The 15,082-nt window shown below is 54.6% G+C and overlaps 1 protein-coding gene across 5 annotated transcripts in view; it reads left to right on the plus strand.

Annotated features, from left to right (window-relative positions):
* The first annotated feature begins 4,014 nt into the window (after positions 1-4,014).
* The window catches only part of TNRC18 (trinucleotide repeat containing 18), a 56,052-nt gene continuing 44,984 nt past the window's right edge, over positions 4,015-15,082 (plus strand). For all 5 annotated transcript variants that reach the window (XM_031506163.3, XM_021549493.4, XM_085592144.1 and 2 more), the window contains exons 1-2: positions 4,015-4,165; positions 5,470-5,867. In XM_031506163.3, coding sequence (XP_031362023.3) covers positions 5,666-5,867 — 202 coding nt within the window. In that variant the 5' untranslated portion in view covers positions 4,015-4,165; positions 5,470-5,665. The remainder of the gene's footprint in view (positions 4,166-5,469; positions 5,868-15,082) is intronic.

The raw sequence follows: 15,082 nt of genomic DNA on the forward strand, positions 1-15,082 counted from the left end.
ATCCAGTCTGATGTATCCAAGAGCCAGGCTAGCTGTGAAAAAAGCCCAGTAGAGGGGCTTGGTGGAGCTCGTGGAAAGCAAAGGGCAGCCAGCATGGGGCAGGTCTTGGCACTGGGGGATCCCAGTTCAGGATTTGGGGTGGCAGTGAGTGCACAGGTGGCAGAGCAGGAAAACAGGGCGGGATTGTGCATAAATACCCACCCTCCTGCACCAGGCAAGGGAAAAAAACCCATCGGTCTGTATTTGGACTCGAAACCAGCCTGGTTTGGGACATGTTTGGCTTTACAAACCCCAGAGCTCCGGGATCAGAACTGCTGTGAACTGGGGGGAAGGGCACCAACCACATCCCTGTGCACCCCCTGGCCCCTCTCCCTTCTTCCCTGCTCTGGCTGGGGTGGTGAGGATGCTGCAGCCCCCAGCTGCTGCCAGGCACTGGGTACAGCCCCTGGCGGGGGTCGCTTTTTGGGCTCCCCCCTCCATGCAAAGCCAGGCTGAGCACAAGGGTTGTAATCAGCCAGGATTTATGGAGAAAGCCGAAATCCCGAGCTGTTCTGGTCATTAATCAGAAATTCTTCGCTCAGTTCCCAAACCGTTTCCTTGGGGATCTCCTCATTGGGACCCCCCCACTCCGCAGCCCCCTCCCCACGGATGGCAGCTCCTTCACAGGGGCTGGGGTGGGGAGAGACCCCAGGCTTTGGAATTATCCGAGCCCCCCCATCGATAATAAATCGCCATGGATGCATCAGAATAAACCCCAGCAGGGCCCCCCTTGCCTTCAAATCCCACCTCTGTCCCTACAGGGTTTTATTTTGGGGAGGGGGGGGGAGATAGGACCTTGCTGTCAGACTTGGTTCTGCTTTTAAGATGGGAAGGAAGGAATGAAATCAGGGCAAAGCTTTTGCCGACGCGTTGGGATCGTCGCCGTCCGCGTTTTAATGTGATTTATGCCTGGATTTCTAAATCCAGCCACTGACTGCACGCTTTAAATATAGCTCCAAAAACACCCTGAAAACGTGTAGTAAGCACGTTAAAAACAGCGGGCGGGAAGGATGCACAGCACCCCCCCCCAGCTAAGGATGGGGAGCACGGGATGGGGGGGTTTATTGTGGGGGGAAAAAAGGGGATTTTGGGGGTCCCAGCAGATGGGGATGGGGGTCCGGCAGCAGGGCCTGTGCCCAGTCTGTGAGTTGAAGTCAAGAGCTGGGTTGGCAATGAAGGGGTGAGTGTCCCCAGCCCCCCACACACACCTTGGCAGTCCCCCAAAACGGAGGAGATTTGTTGGGGGTGGGGGGCATCGCTTTGCTTTGCCTCCCACGTCTCCAGAGAGCCTCCCCCAGCTCCCCCCACTCCCAAATTCCTCCTTCCCGTCCTACCTGCATCCCGGGAGCGGGGGGCAGTGCCCGGTGTGGGGCTGGGGGCTGCACCGCTCCGCTGCCTCCTGCCCGCTGCCCTCCGCCTCCGCGGGCACCGGGACGGGGGCGGCCACCGGGAATTTCGGGTTCGCCCGGGGAGGGGAGAGAAGGGAAGAATGGGAAAAAAGAAGGAAAAAAACCCAAACCAAACCGAACCAGGAAGAAACGCCAAAACAAAACAAAATGGAGAATAAATAGCTGGGGGAGGGGGAAGGGGAAGAAGGGGAAAGAAAAGAAAATTAAGGAAAAAGCAGAAGGGAAGAGATGGAGGGAGCGGAGCCGGGCGGGAGGGGGGTGCGGGGGGGACGGGGGGCGGCCCGGGGGCGGGCGGCACCGTGGGAACTTGCCGGGAGCCCGGGGCACCGGGATCGGGATGGGAATGGGATCGGGATGGCAATGGGAATGGGAATGGGATCGGGATGGGAACGGGAACGGGAATGGGAATGGGAATGGGGGGGCCACAACACCGTGCGGCTGCTCGCGGGACAACCCACCCCACCCCCCCCCCTTCCCCGCCCCGATGTTATTTTTAATAAAAATAGGTATTTTTGGAGAAAGCGCTGCTTGCGGAAAAGCTTTGGCGCGGGGGGGAAATTGTGGGAGCGGCCGCCATCCCCCCCAAATTTTACGGGGGGCTCGCAGCCCCCCCATTGCGGTGTTGGGGGGGATCAGTGGGGGAAATAATAGGGAGAAAACAAGCGGGGCTGAGATTCCATGTGGAAAACAGCGGGGAAACAGCACCGCGCCGGAGAGGGGAGAATAATCGCAACAATAACAATAACAATAATAATTAGAAAAACGCGTATATTAGGTCGGAAGTACTTTTTTTTTTCACTCTTTTTTTTTTTTGAGGGTGTTTTGCAGCAGCGATACCCCAGCCAGGAGCTGCTGTACAAGATGGCTCCCGGCCGGGGGAAGGGGAGGAGGAGGAGGAGGAGGAGGAGGAAGGGCTGGAGTTGCAGGCAGGGGGGGCCGATCCCCCCCGCCCCGCCCGAACCTGCTTTTTCTATTTTTTATTATCATTTCCCTGATTTATGATATGCCAACCCCCCGGCCCGGGGACAGCGGCGGGGAGGTCCGGGCGTGAAGGCATTAAACATTTATAAAATACGCTTTTAAAGCCACATAAAAGCGATCAAACCATTATTTTTTTTTTCCTTCTCCCCCTCTCACCCCCAATTCCCCCGGTTTCTTTTTGGTTTTTTTTTTGGTTTACTAAAGGAGACTGGGAAAAGAAGCGCCCTCCCCTTGGAGGCAGCGGGGTTTGAGCCCTCGCCTCTGACGCAGTTTTGCTCTTAAATATAAATAAAAACATAAATATATATTATTGTTATTTATTATGATTATTTTCGCGTTAAACCAGGGCCTTGAGCAGCGTGAGAGCTTTTCGACAAACTCGATTTTGCTTGGAATGTTTAAAAATGAGCAGATTTTTGGGGCTGTTTCTCTTCTTTTCTGGCCGATGTCCCGGTGGGTTCCTCGAAACTCCTGTCCGGGCGGTTGGGGGGGGGACGCTTTATTATTATTACTTTTAATTTATACCGGATTAAATTAGATTGTATTTTCCTTCCTCTCCTTTTTCGTTATAAAAGCCGATTTTTGTTTGATTAAGTAAAGAAGCGGGAAAAGAGCGGGGGGGTTTGGCAGCCGTGAGGTGTTCCCCCCCACTTCTCCCAGGGGAAGAAGTGGGGAAAGGGAAAAACACATCAAAAATTGTGGGGGGGGGGGGGGAGAAAAATAAATTAAAAATAGAAAGGAAAAGAAAAAAATGGAAAGAAAAGTAAAAGTTAGTGTGGCAGTGCAGGGGGGGCCGCCCCGCTCACAATCCAGAGGGGGGGAATGTGTCAATGTCTCCTCCCCCAGCGTCCCTTTTCACCCTATTTTTGAATTTTTTGGGAGGCGGGGCCCTCAGGGAGGGCAGGGGACCCTCCCCCGCTCCCCCCCGGCCCTGAAAGGCCGCTTTGTCCGCGGCGGGGCCGTGGGAGAGGGCCCGGCGGCACTTCCCCCTCAGCCCTGCCCGGGCGGGATGAAGGATTTAACCCCACAGATAATGGAGGGGGTCGCGGGGCGCTCCCCCCTCACGGCCCCGCTCGGAGCGGGGACCCGCGGCCGCTCCCGCCAACCGCCCGCCCGCTCCGGGCGGCAGCGCGGGGGCGGCCTGGAAACAGCAGCGGGAGCGCCGGGGGCGGGGCGAGCGGGGGGCCTGGAAACAGCCGCCTGTTTACCCGCCGCTGAGTGACAGCCCGGCCGACCAATGGGAAGGCGCAGAGCAGCCGCGGGCCCGCCCCCGCCGCGCCGAGAACAATGCGTGTTTCATAGCCCCGCCGCCGCCGTTTTTCCCTCCCCCATTCCCCCGTTTTTTCCCTCCCTCCCTCCCGCCCCGCGCTCGCGCTCCCCTTTTTTTTTTTTTTAATAATTTTTTTTCCCTCCCTAATTTTTTTTTTATTCCTCTCTCTCTCTTTTTTTTTTTCTTTTTTTTTTTTTTTCCCTCCTCTTCCCTTAAGCGCCGCCGAGCCGCGCGCGCGGGGCCGGCCCGGGAAGGGGGGGGGGTTGTGGAGGCGATGCTGCAGCTCGGCGGGGCCCCGCCGCTCCATGGCGCGGCCGCCACCGCGTCGCTCCCGCGCTGCTGCCCCTGAGGAGCGGAGCGGAGCAGCGGAGGAGCCGGGCGGCGGGCAGGGCGGCGAGCCGGCACCCCCCGCCCCAGCCCCGCACCGCCGCCATGCCCCGCGACCAGGCGGCCTGACCGCGCCGAGGTAGGACCCGCACCCGGATCCGCACCCCGAGCCCGGGGCGGCGGTCCCATCTCCCCCCACCCCCGACCCTTCTCTTCCGCCGCATCCTCCCGCTTTTTCCCCCTTTTTAGCTTTTTTCCCCCATTATTGATTACTTTCCAGCCGGGATCCGGCCGCTCCCGCAGCCCTCGGGGTGCGGCTCGCCCCGAGCAGCCACGCAGGCAGGCTTTAATTAATTTTAGAATCCACTCGAAAATAATTTTTTAAAACCCCCAACAAAGCAAAGCAGTGAGATTTTTTTGGGGTAGAATTTTGTGATTTAGCATTTCTCTCTTCTTTATTTCTTTTTTTCCTTTGTTTTAGTTTTTTTTTTTTTTTTTAAATCATTCCTCCCCCGCGCTGGAGCACCCGCCCGGGAGCCGGGACGGGCGGCGGGGCCGGAGCGGCGGCTCCCGGGGCTCCGGTAGCGCTTGGAGAGGGTTTGAGGGGGAGAACCTCCACTTCATCCACGCACTGTTTGTTACTTCTCGCTATACAAAATACAGCGGGCGAGTGGAGCCTTTCATCAGGCTGCGAGTACAAATATAGATAGTTTTATGTATACGGTTGGGTTGGTTTTTTTTGGTTTTTTTAAGCTGTGCCGGGAAACGTTAATACGGGTTTTGTTTTCCCGAGTGAAAGTGGCGCTGCAGAAAGGAAAAATAAAAAACCCCAACCTAAACAACAAGCCCAGTCGGTGGTTTGGAGCCGTGGGAATGAGCTCCAAAAGAAGCGAGAAACTCGGCTACCGGAGAGATGCCGCCGCCGGAGCCGGCGGCGGGGGAGAAATAAAGAAAAGAGGGGGAAAATAAAAAAAAAAAATTAAAGAACTAAAAAAAAAAAGGTGGGGAAAGAAAGGAAAAGAGGAAATATTTGAGTGGGTGGTTTTTTTTTTGTTGTTGTTGTTGTTATTTTGGGATTTGTGTGTTTGTTTTCCGGGGCGAAGTGCGGTGCCGCGTCCCCGCCGGTCGGTCCCGGGTTGCGGGCGGGCGCTGCCCTGCCCGGCCGGGGCTGCGGCCGTGACAAATGTAACTCTTGGGGACAAAAGTTTAAATTCTTAAAATATTATTTTTAAGTACTTAGTTTTTTTTTTTTTCTGCCTGCCTTTTGCCACAAGTTTTCCTTAGATTTTTTTTTTTTTCTCCCCGCTTTTTCCCCCTTTTCTATCCTCCACTCCGGGAAGATTGAGGGTGGGCTTTGGGGGGTATTTTTGGGGGTGGCTGTGAGCAGGGGGGTGTCGGGGCATGTCGGCTCACCGCACCTCCCCCTTCTTTTCTCCTTCGCAGGCAGCGCCGAGACCGCCGCGCCGGGGCTGGCTCCCTGCACCGCGCCATGGGACGCTTGGACGCCTTATTTTTGAAAACCATCTGATTTTTTGGGGGAGGAGGAGAAGGGGGGTGGGGGGCGGGGGGGGGGGGGCGGGAAGGCGGTGGTGGCGGGCATCGACAGCGATCCGGGAGACTCCGTGAAGCCGGCGAGTGGATGATGGATGGCCGAGATTTCGGGCCCCCCCGCTCGGTGCACGGCCCCCCTCCGCTGCTCTCCGGGCTGGCCATGGAGAGCCACCGCCTGGGAGCCACGGGCCGCCTGGCCCCCGCCGCCGGGCCCATGGCTGCCGGGCTCCCCGCCGCCCTCCAGCCCGGAAAATTCCTCGCGTCGGGCATCAGCCTCCACTCCCACCCGGGTAAGGCTCCGCGGAACCCCCCGCGCCTTCCCTGCCTTCCCTCCGCGGTCGCGGGCGGCGAACCCGGGATCGGGCTTTAACCCCCCCCCCCCCCCACCGCCCCAAAATATAAATACCGTCAGGATAATTATACATTTATGTGCTCGCAGCTTTTTCGCGTGTTTTCCCTCCCAAGTGTTTTCTGCTTCGCGTGGTTTTGATTTGGCGAAAAAAAAATAGGGGAATGGGGAAGAAGTACGAAAACAAATAGGGTGACGGTGGAGAAATAAGAGAATGGAGTAAAAAATAAGGGAATAGGGGAAAAAATCGCGCCTATCCGATAGAAGTCCCCCCTTCCAGCGTACGGTTTTGTTGGCACTGAGGAAAATCCCCTCCGCGGCGGCTGCGGGATAAATCCGGGGAATAAATCCGATTTTCGGGAAAGCTGGGAGAGGCGCAGACCGGATTGCGGAGGGACGGGACTGCGCTGCCCGGCGCTGCGCTCCCGGACAGCCAAAAAAAACCATCCCTGGGCTGGGAAAAAGGGGTAAAATGGAGATCTTTCTGTGATTTCTTGCCCGGTGCAGCCCGAGCCCCGCTGAGGTCCCGCTGCCCCCGGGTAGCGCTGCCGGCACCGCTGGTTTTGATGCTGTTTTTTCTTTTCTTTTATTTTTTAATTTTTTTTTCCCTTCAAAATTCTTATTTTTTAAACTCGCGAACAAAGCTTCCATGCAAGTGTGCAGTGACTGCTCCTTCCTTGAATTTTTTCCCCCTTCTCGACGCACTTCATCCTTAGGGTCCCCACGGCTGTATATCCATTAAAAAAACCCCAAAAAAACAACAAAAAACTAGACGCTGAAATATACGCAGTTTATTTTTTTTCCCACAGTCAGCTTTTTATTTATTTGTTTAAATTACTTTATTTTTTTTTGAGGATTTTCATTTTTTTCCCCTTTTCCGAGCTCCTTTTCTTAGCGGCGCGCAGAGTCCGGCACTGCTGGGAGGACGCTGCCGCTCTCTCCTGCCCACAGTCCTGTAGGAGGACACAAGGGATTTCTGACCGTTTGATTTCCCTCTCTGGCTCTATTTTTAATTTTTTTTTTCCGCTCTCTTTCCCCTGGGCGTGGAGAGGTGACTCGGAGTTTACTTTAGGCGTTGGGAGGGTGACAGGTTTTGCAATAATAAACCTGCTTTTCTCCCAGCCGCCCGGGATGAATGACTTTGAAATTTGCAAACCTGATTGCCAACATCTGCAGAGAAGGAAGCAGCCTGAATCGAGGGAAAAAGATTTATTAGTTTTAGACTAGGTGGCAGTGCCAATTTCCCAGGTGCTAAGAGGAGAGGTGTAAAGCGAACGGGGCTATGAAGCCAAGCACATGGGCAAACACCTTATTTTTTCCTTCCCTTTTGTCTTTTTTTTCCCTCCCTTTTTTCCCCCCCTGGTTATTTTTTTTCCTCTCTCTTCCACCTCCTACTGCAGCTGAATGTGATCTTAGCAAAAATGCATCTGGACGATCTCAGGCCAAACAGAGTGTGGGTTCTTGGAAATTTTAAAAATTACTCTTATTTTTCACTGGGTAATTTTTTTTAAAGTTTTATTTCTCCTCCCAAGGTTTCCTTTTCTGAAATCCAGGCAGGTCAGGAGGGAGGCACAGAGCTCTGGCCTCTCCAAGCTGACCAAGCTCCGTGATGCCGTCTGGGAGCTTTCCTACCACACTGGGAGAAAGCCTCAGATTTGAGTCCCCTCACAGTGGGAGTGGAGTGTGTTATACTTCCAATTCTTTTTTACTGTGTTCTTATTTTATTTTTAAAGTTATTTTTATTTTCCTTTTTCTGGGAGTTATTTGAAATGCCTGTCCCTCCACCTCAGTGGTGCCCGGTCTCCCCATCCGCTCCCCGGCACGATCCTCGCAAAGCTCAGCTTTGTCACGGCAATTCCAAGTCAGGCTAAACTCCATTAAAAGGATCTGTACAATTAACAGCCGAAACTCCCATTAAACCGCAGCAGTGGGATAGGCAGGGATATTTTTTTTGTTGTTGTTTTTTTACGGCTTTAACAATATCGCCTGAAATGATGATTGCTTCCTGCTACCAAGGCACCCTTTGTAGCTTTTCGTTTGCTGTGCTGTTGGTGTGTGGTTTTGGTGTTTTTTTTTTCCTTGTTGTTGTGTTTTTTTAGGGGTTTGTTTTGTTTTTAGGAGGGGTGGAATGCAAAGGCTTGTGCAAGGGGTTAAGAAAAGTGGGCAGGAGGCAAAGCCTTTAAATAGAGCCAGTTCAAACCGATCCGTAAATACCGCCGGGCTGAAGAAAGAGACTCTTGAATCCGTCCCAGCGTCCTCTGAAAATAAATACGCCCCTGTAAAAATAGCACTATTGGCCATATTTGAGAATCCAGTTATGGCCGGCACCGACTCCTTGTTTTTCCCGTACCTTCTGCTCATTCCGGCAGCCGGGCTCTGCCCCAGCGCCAGAGTACGGGCGCCTGGGCTGTGTCCAGTGACCCCTGGACCCTCGGCTCCTCTCGGGGGGATTTCTGCTCCATGGTAGCGATTTCTGCTCCACGGGGGGAGGACAGGGACAGAAGCCCCTTTGTTGGAAGCGCAAGGAGGGAGGAGTGAGCTGGAGGCCGAGGCGGGAGCTGAGCCGGGGATGCCATTCCCTGTCCCCCCTGTACTCTTGGGCATCGCCATCTCCCCATCCCCGAGGAGGGGAGCGGGGTGCTCCCCCCATGGGCCTTGCAGAGGGATAAAGGAGGGAAGGGACTGTTTGCAATGGAATTTCATGCCTGGAGCTTGCTGGAAGGCTTAAAAAAAGGCAGCAATCGATGGAATGAGGCAGCTGAGTCTATTAAAGCAAGGGCTCGCTCTGCTCTGCAGCAGCTCAAAATACAGAGGTTTATCATTTTGCACCTTCCCTGTGCCACTGTCTTTGGGTCCTGGTCTCGGCTCCATCCCGGAGGAGCGTGTTGTTCTTGGCAGGATCTGTGTTTTGGGGGAGGTGGAAAAGGCTTCCTCAGACGCGATTGCGAAGGGCTGCTCTGGGACCATGTCCCTGCCAGGCAGCAGCGGGGCTGTGTGTGAGCAAGGATCACCCATATCCAAGATAACTCTCCAAATCTAAAATAATATTAATCGTAATTAATAAAAATGTGGTTTTTGCTCTGTGCTGAGGTATCCTTTTTTGGGTGGTGGGGGGGCTGCTGGAACAGATCTGTGTTTATATAAAAGGATGCTCAGCCTCTTCCATTAAAAGACGCTTCAGAAACACTTTTCAGTGCTCGGGAAAAGGGACACACCAGTATGGGCAGGGCTGACTAATCCAGCTCCAGAGCAGTGGCTGGGTGGAAAGCGGGCAGACAGAGGGGAGAGATTTTGCTTTCCCTGCTTTCCTACTTCACATTAGCATGTGCATTCAAATGCAGGGATTTAAAGCAGATTGGAAGACTGTCCTTGCTTCCAGGCCTGCTGTGCTCGGGGAGAAGTTTTCCAGACAGCTGAGCCAGGTAGGAGCATAGGAAAAGAAATAAAAATACCCTTCCATCCCCCAGGACAGCGCTGCTGTGCCAGCAAAATCCTGCTGTAGCCATCCTTATAATGGCAAAATGGTGCTTCTGCTGAGCCCGCGGATTTTGCAGGAGGCCTTGCTCTCGGCAGTGCCAGTGGAGCACAATTCACTCATCAAACTGCATCCGTGCTAAACTTGCTTCGCTGATAGAGAGACCGGGACAGCATGGACTGGGTGCTGCAGCGGTCCGTGCTCCGCTCCTCTGTGTTTCTTGGGGCACGATGGCTCCCAGACCAGCAGCAGGGTTCTGCCCGTGGTTCGGCATGATTTTTTTTTGTTCTGTTTTGATGCTGTAAGGAAAATACTATCGGTGTTTAATGGCCCTTGAAATCGCGGTTCCCCCTCCCTGCCCGCCCAAGGGGTGGTGCGGGGGGCTCCTTGGGGCAGGGGCTCGGTGTAACACCGGGAGGAATGCGGACAGTGCAGAGATCTGCCTGGGAGGATGCCTTCCCTCCCTTGGGGCCTTGCTTTTGGAAATGTGTTTTCAGGCAGAGCAGGGAGTGTGCCTGTCCCAGTGGGGCTCGGGGAGGTGGTGCTGGGCAGCGATGTTGTGCTGGGTCCCGTCACACTCTGCTCTTCACACCCGGCATCCCCCAGGGTGGAGGAAGTGCTCGGCCATGGAGTGATGTCCCTGCAGCTCCCACGGGCTGGCAGCCAACTCGTAGGCTGGGAGGAAGGCAGGAACAGTGTCTGGGCTGAAATGGTGGTGGATTTGTGCATTTTTGGGAGTCTCCCACCCTGAGCTCCTGTGTTTCTCTGATGTCCCAGTGATTTTTCCCAATGTCCTGGTGGGCTGTGGGGTTGCATTTCCATCCTTCAGAAGCAGTGGGAAGGACTGTCCAGCCTGTTCTGCATACTCTGTTGAAGTGCCCATTGCAAGCAGTGGTAGCTGGTAGGGATGTTGGGCTTGGAACGTGGACAAGAGCCCAAGGGCCAATGTGGTGATGTAAATTTGCCTGGAGCAAGGTCCTGTGGGATCCTCTGCCGTGTGAGTGTTTCCAACACCTTCCCAGGTGAATGGGCCGGAGTCTGTCCCTGCCTCTGGTAACACAAGGCTGGTAAAAGTGTCATTTATTAGTGTGGTTTCTAGCAGCCTTTCTCCCACTTGGAGCGAACCTTGCCTCCTACCCAGTAGGGTGTCTCCTTGGTAGGGTTGGAAAACCACGGGTCTCATCCCTGACTGATGGTGTGCCAGAGAAAATCTGATCTGGAGGAAGAGCCGGCACTAGAAATCCTAGCTGGGGGTGGCATGGGGCACTGGGCAGGTCCCTGGTGTTGGGGACAAGCTCCTGCTCTTTCCCAGCAGAACAGCTGTTGGAGAAATGGAAATCGCTGGGAATTAATCTCACTGCAGACGTGGTTAGCAGAGTAGGGCTTTCGTAAGGGAAATTTTAGATCTCCTTCCTAGGATAACCCAGGGTAAAGCTGAAATTAGTTTATAATTATATAGTAAATAACCCCCCATCTTGTCATTTCACCATCTTCTGATGAATATGGAAATGAACATTGTTAATGGGAATTAACGTCATTATGGCAGCCTTCCAGGTGAGCGCCTTGCGGTTGGGCCGCGGCTGCGACCGGCGCGAGGGTGTCGGATCACCTCCCCGAGCTGGGGTTAGCACCCAACGAGTCCAAACAAGGCCCCGTGTGTTTTCACCGTGTACTAAACTGGTCCAGTTAAAGCTCCAGGCAGGAGGTGGTGCAGGGAATCGGGGCCAGCCTGGCATGTGCTGACACGAAAGCTGCTGTGCCGGGACGAGGAGATGTTGGTCTGGGTTAGGTAACGCGATCCAGCATCGCCTGATCGAGGTGCCGAGGACAAGGGAGTGCTTTGTTCAGCCTCGCTGCTGAAACGGAGAGCACGCTGCGCCCTGAACAACCTGAAAATGCAGGCGGGATGGAGGAGCCCAGGGCAGCCCTGAGTTCCCTGCCCGTTGGAGCTGGGGCAAGGGAGCTGTGTCCAGCTGCACAGCCTCTCGCTGGCTTTTCCAGCTGGGAATGCTCTTTGAAAACCAAAGTTTGGGAGGGGATCGCTCCACTGTGGCTGCCTCACCCTCGCCACGAGGATTTGGCGGTTTCCTTCTCCCCCGGGTTTCCTCCCATCCCCGCATTACTGGCCGGCTTCGCTCCGGGATGCCACAGCTGGATGTCCGCAGGCATCGCCACGCACCCACCGACGCCGTCCCTCTGTGCTGTTTATTTGCTTTGCTTATTGTTCTCTTCTCCCCAGCTCTTAAACACCAGGGGGACAGCAGCCACACAGCCCCTTTAGCTGTGTCCCCGTGGGCGCTGGCTGGGGGACGCGCGGCAGGAGCCCCCGACGCGGCAGCACCGCGGCAGAGACAGTTGGGCTCGCTCCCCACGCCGCCAGGATCAGCTGTTGGGTGCACAATATGCTCCCGTTTTCCTCTCCAGCTGTTGCTGCTGACGGTTATGGGAAGCGAAAGGTAGTTGAGAGTTTGGCAGCGCTAAATCAGGGGAGTGATGGGCAGAAAGGAGGGGCCGAAGGGGGGACTCTGTATGTCTGAGGCTGGGTTTTGTTTAAATCCAGTCAGATTGAAATAGTGGCAAAAGGATTGAAGTGACCTTGGGAATAAATTTTATTGCCGGCGTAGCAGTGGCCAAAGAGCCATTTTGAGGGAGCTGGATGCAGGCAGGCAAGCCAAACATGGTGGGCTTGAAGCAGGGGAAGAAGCAATATTAAGGAGGGAGTATGTCTTTTTAGAGGAATAGCAGAAATTTTAGGGCACTCAGCTCTGTCTCTCTGGAGCTGTATTCCCGGCAACTTCTGCAAAGGTTGCTCCTGCTTCTGCCTTCTTCCATCTTTATCCTCATGCATCCCTGCCAGCAAAGAGTCCTTTTTACCTTCGGTAGTTGGATGTTTTGCCTCTAATTCCCTTCATGCCCTTATCCCTTCTCAGCAGAATTCCTTGTGACTTGAATATGCTTTTAACGCTTTTGGTTTAATTGCTTTTAATGAAAAAATAATTAAAAATATTAACGGTAGTGGCCATTGTGCTGGGGAGGAAGGGTTTTGGAGGGACTGGGCTGCGCGCTGCTCGCAGGCAGTGCCGTCGCTGTGTGTGGATGAAGCGGCTCCCGTGTTATCGCCAGGCAGTGTGTGTCATCCTGGTGTTTGCATCCTGGTCTGCTGGGTGTGGGGACATCCCACACGCCGTGTCACACACAGGCTACGCGGATAATGCTCCAGCGAGTAGAGATCCGGGCGGGTGAGTAGAGAAGGGTACAGGCAGCTTGCCGGGGTGCCTGTGGAAGCCTCGGCTCCGCTCGGATGGGCAGGGCACGCTGTGCCAGGCTCCTGGAGTGTGCAGCGTGCCGGGGTTTCCCTTTGCAATCCCGGAGCTGCAGCAGGGCTTTCTCCGTAATGAGATTAGTGACACAAAGCAGTAATTCTTCTGCTACTTTTAATGGATGTTCGGGGTTTGTGTGGGATCGGAAATTCCTACTTTCATCAGATGAGCCCTCTCTGTGACTATTTTGTGGACAGATCTTCCTTTCCTCAGCTTCAGGGCTGACAGTCATATTGGCACAACTGTTTCAGGCTTTCCCCTCCTATCACCCGAACATGGTGGATTTTATCTCATGTCCTGCTTTGAATCTTGCCATCACCCCAAGCTGCTTCCATCTTGTGGAAGACACAAAATCTTTGTGGCCTTCTTTGGACACACTAAATATAGCTGGGAGGAAGGAGAAGTGCAAAAGTCACTCTTGAAGCATTCTTGCAGGTACTCGTTGGTCTCCCTAGGTGACATGTGCAAGCACGTACGTGTGTGTATGTACATATATAGGGCACCCATGCAGTGCCTCACCTGATGGAGGGCTGGCTGTCCCTGCCTGGTGTCATCGAGGCCAGCTTGGCAATTTGTCAAGAGCCCAAGGGCTGTGCTTCAATTTGAATACGGATTTGCATAATTCATCAGGAATTAAACCTTACTGCCATAATATTTGTCCATGCGTTTATCTCTCATTATCAGCAGTGGGGAGGTCTGGGGTCCTGGGCGTTTGCTGGCTGCAGATACACCTTTGCTTCATGGTTCACTGCTTTTTTGGTGCAGAAGAGGTGGCATGGGCTGATGTTCAAGAGAGTGTGGGAAGGGCAGGAGCATCTGGAAGGAAAAAAGGCTGAGTGTGGTGTCGAGGAGAGGCTTGGCAGAGGCTGAGCTTTTGAGCCTGGTTTCCTAAGGAAAAGATTGTTACGAGATTGTGATCTGTGTGTGGATCCCTCTCTTCCACCCCTAAATGCTTGCAGCCCGTCTCTGAATTTTTCCCAGCGTGGTTTCAGTCCCTGCAGATGCTGTTTAAGTCGGTGCTGGGCTTTGGGAGCGGGATGCCTTCACTCCTGTGGCACACAGAGCAGCACATGCAGGAGCATCGAGCTTCATCGTGCACTTGACTGTGTCCTGGCTATGCTGTATCCAAGGGGAACCGTGAAGCCAGAGCTGAAGAATTCATTTGGGTCCTTGCTGCACCCCTTGCTGGGGTGTGTTCCTCAGAGCTGATCCCCTCTTGCTGCTGGCCCCTTGTGTTGAGCTCAGTGACTGCTGATCACACAGGCAGTGGTGATGTGTTGCCCAGGTCTGATCGTGGGGCTGTGCCTCAGTTTTGCCTTGCAGTGCCACCCCCTTTGCAAGCACCCCGAGAGGTGCCGAGCCGCAGCAGCCGCTTTGCAGACGAGGGTTTAAAATAAGCAGCGGCGGAGGCTGCGTCTCCCGGGCTTTGAGTCATCCCGGCTCGTGCTGACTGCGCCTGGCAGGAGCCTGGGAGGCAAAACAAACCCACATCCAGCTGCCACCTCCCTGCCAGATGTTCGTGGTGGGGTGGCTGGTTGGGTTTTGGTGGTGGAGCCAGCAGTGGAGCAGATGGAGCTGCTGCGGGGAGATGCCACCTCTCTGGTGGCTGTGGTGAAACCCTGGTGGAACTGGTGGCCTGGGGCAGTCCCCTGCTTGGGGACTTGCAGTTGGGCCATTGGGAGGAAGGGGTGAGATGAGCAGCCCTGGTCTGGCACTGTGCAGGCCTGAGTTTGCAGGATGAGGGGTGCTGAGGCTTCTCCCAACACCCTTGGCCTTGGGCATGGCCGTGAGCTGTCACTGTGCTGGGCAGGAGGACAGGCTGGGAGGAACCCGGGGTGATCCTGCTGTGAACCCCCTCTCACCACCCCACACAGAGGTAAGGCAGCCAGGGCAGTGGGTGTCCATGGCCAGTGATGGGAAGCAGAGGAGAGGAGCAGGCAGGTGGCATTTACCTTTCCGTGGGCACCTGGTGTGTGTCCAGGGCTGGTGCTGCCCATCACACAGCAGAGTTAAATTTCTCAATGGGAGGGCAGGGAGATGATGCTGCACAGTCCCATTTAACCTGCTAGTGACCTGATCTTAAGTCATTGTGGCTGAAAATAGACCGTGTTCCCTCCAGGGCACGGCTAATGGTGCTGGGAAAGCTGGGATCTCTCTTTGAAGGCTGATTTAATTGCTGCTGGCAGGCACTTGGTGCAGGTGATGTGGGGACCAGCATCAGTGCCATCCCACAATAACCTTCCCCACTGAGCTCCTGTAGCTCTAACGAGCTCTTCTCTAATGAAGGCAGGACAGTGCCTGGTTAAATATGCGGGCAGGGCTCAGGGAGGCAGGGGGGCTCACTTGTTTGTATTGTCTTCT

This window comes from Lonchura striata, chromosome 14, assembly GCF_050655825.1.
Source record: "Lonchura striata isolate lonStrDom1 chromosome 14, ASM5065582v1, whole genome shotgun sequence".
Classification (NCBI taxonomy): Eukaryota; Metazoa; Chordata; class Aves; order Passeriformes; family Estrildidae; genus Lonchura; species Lonchura striata.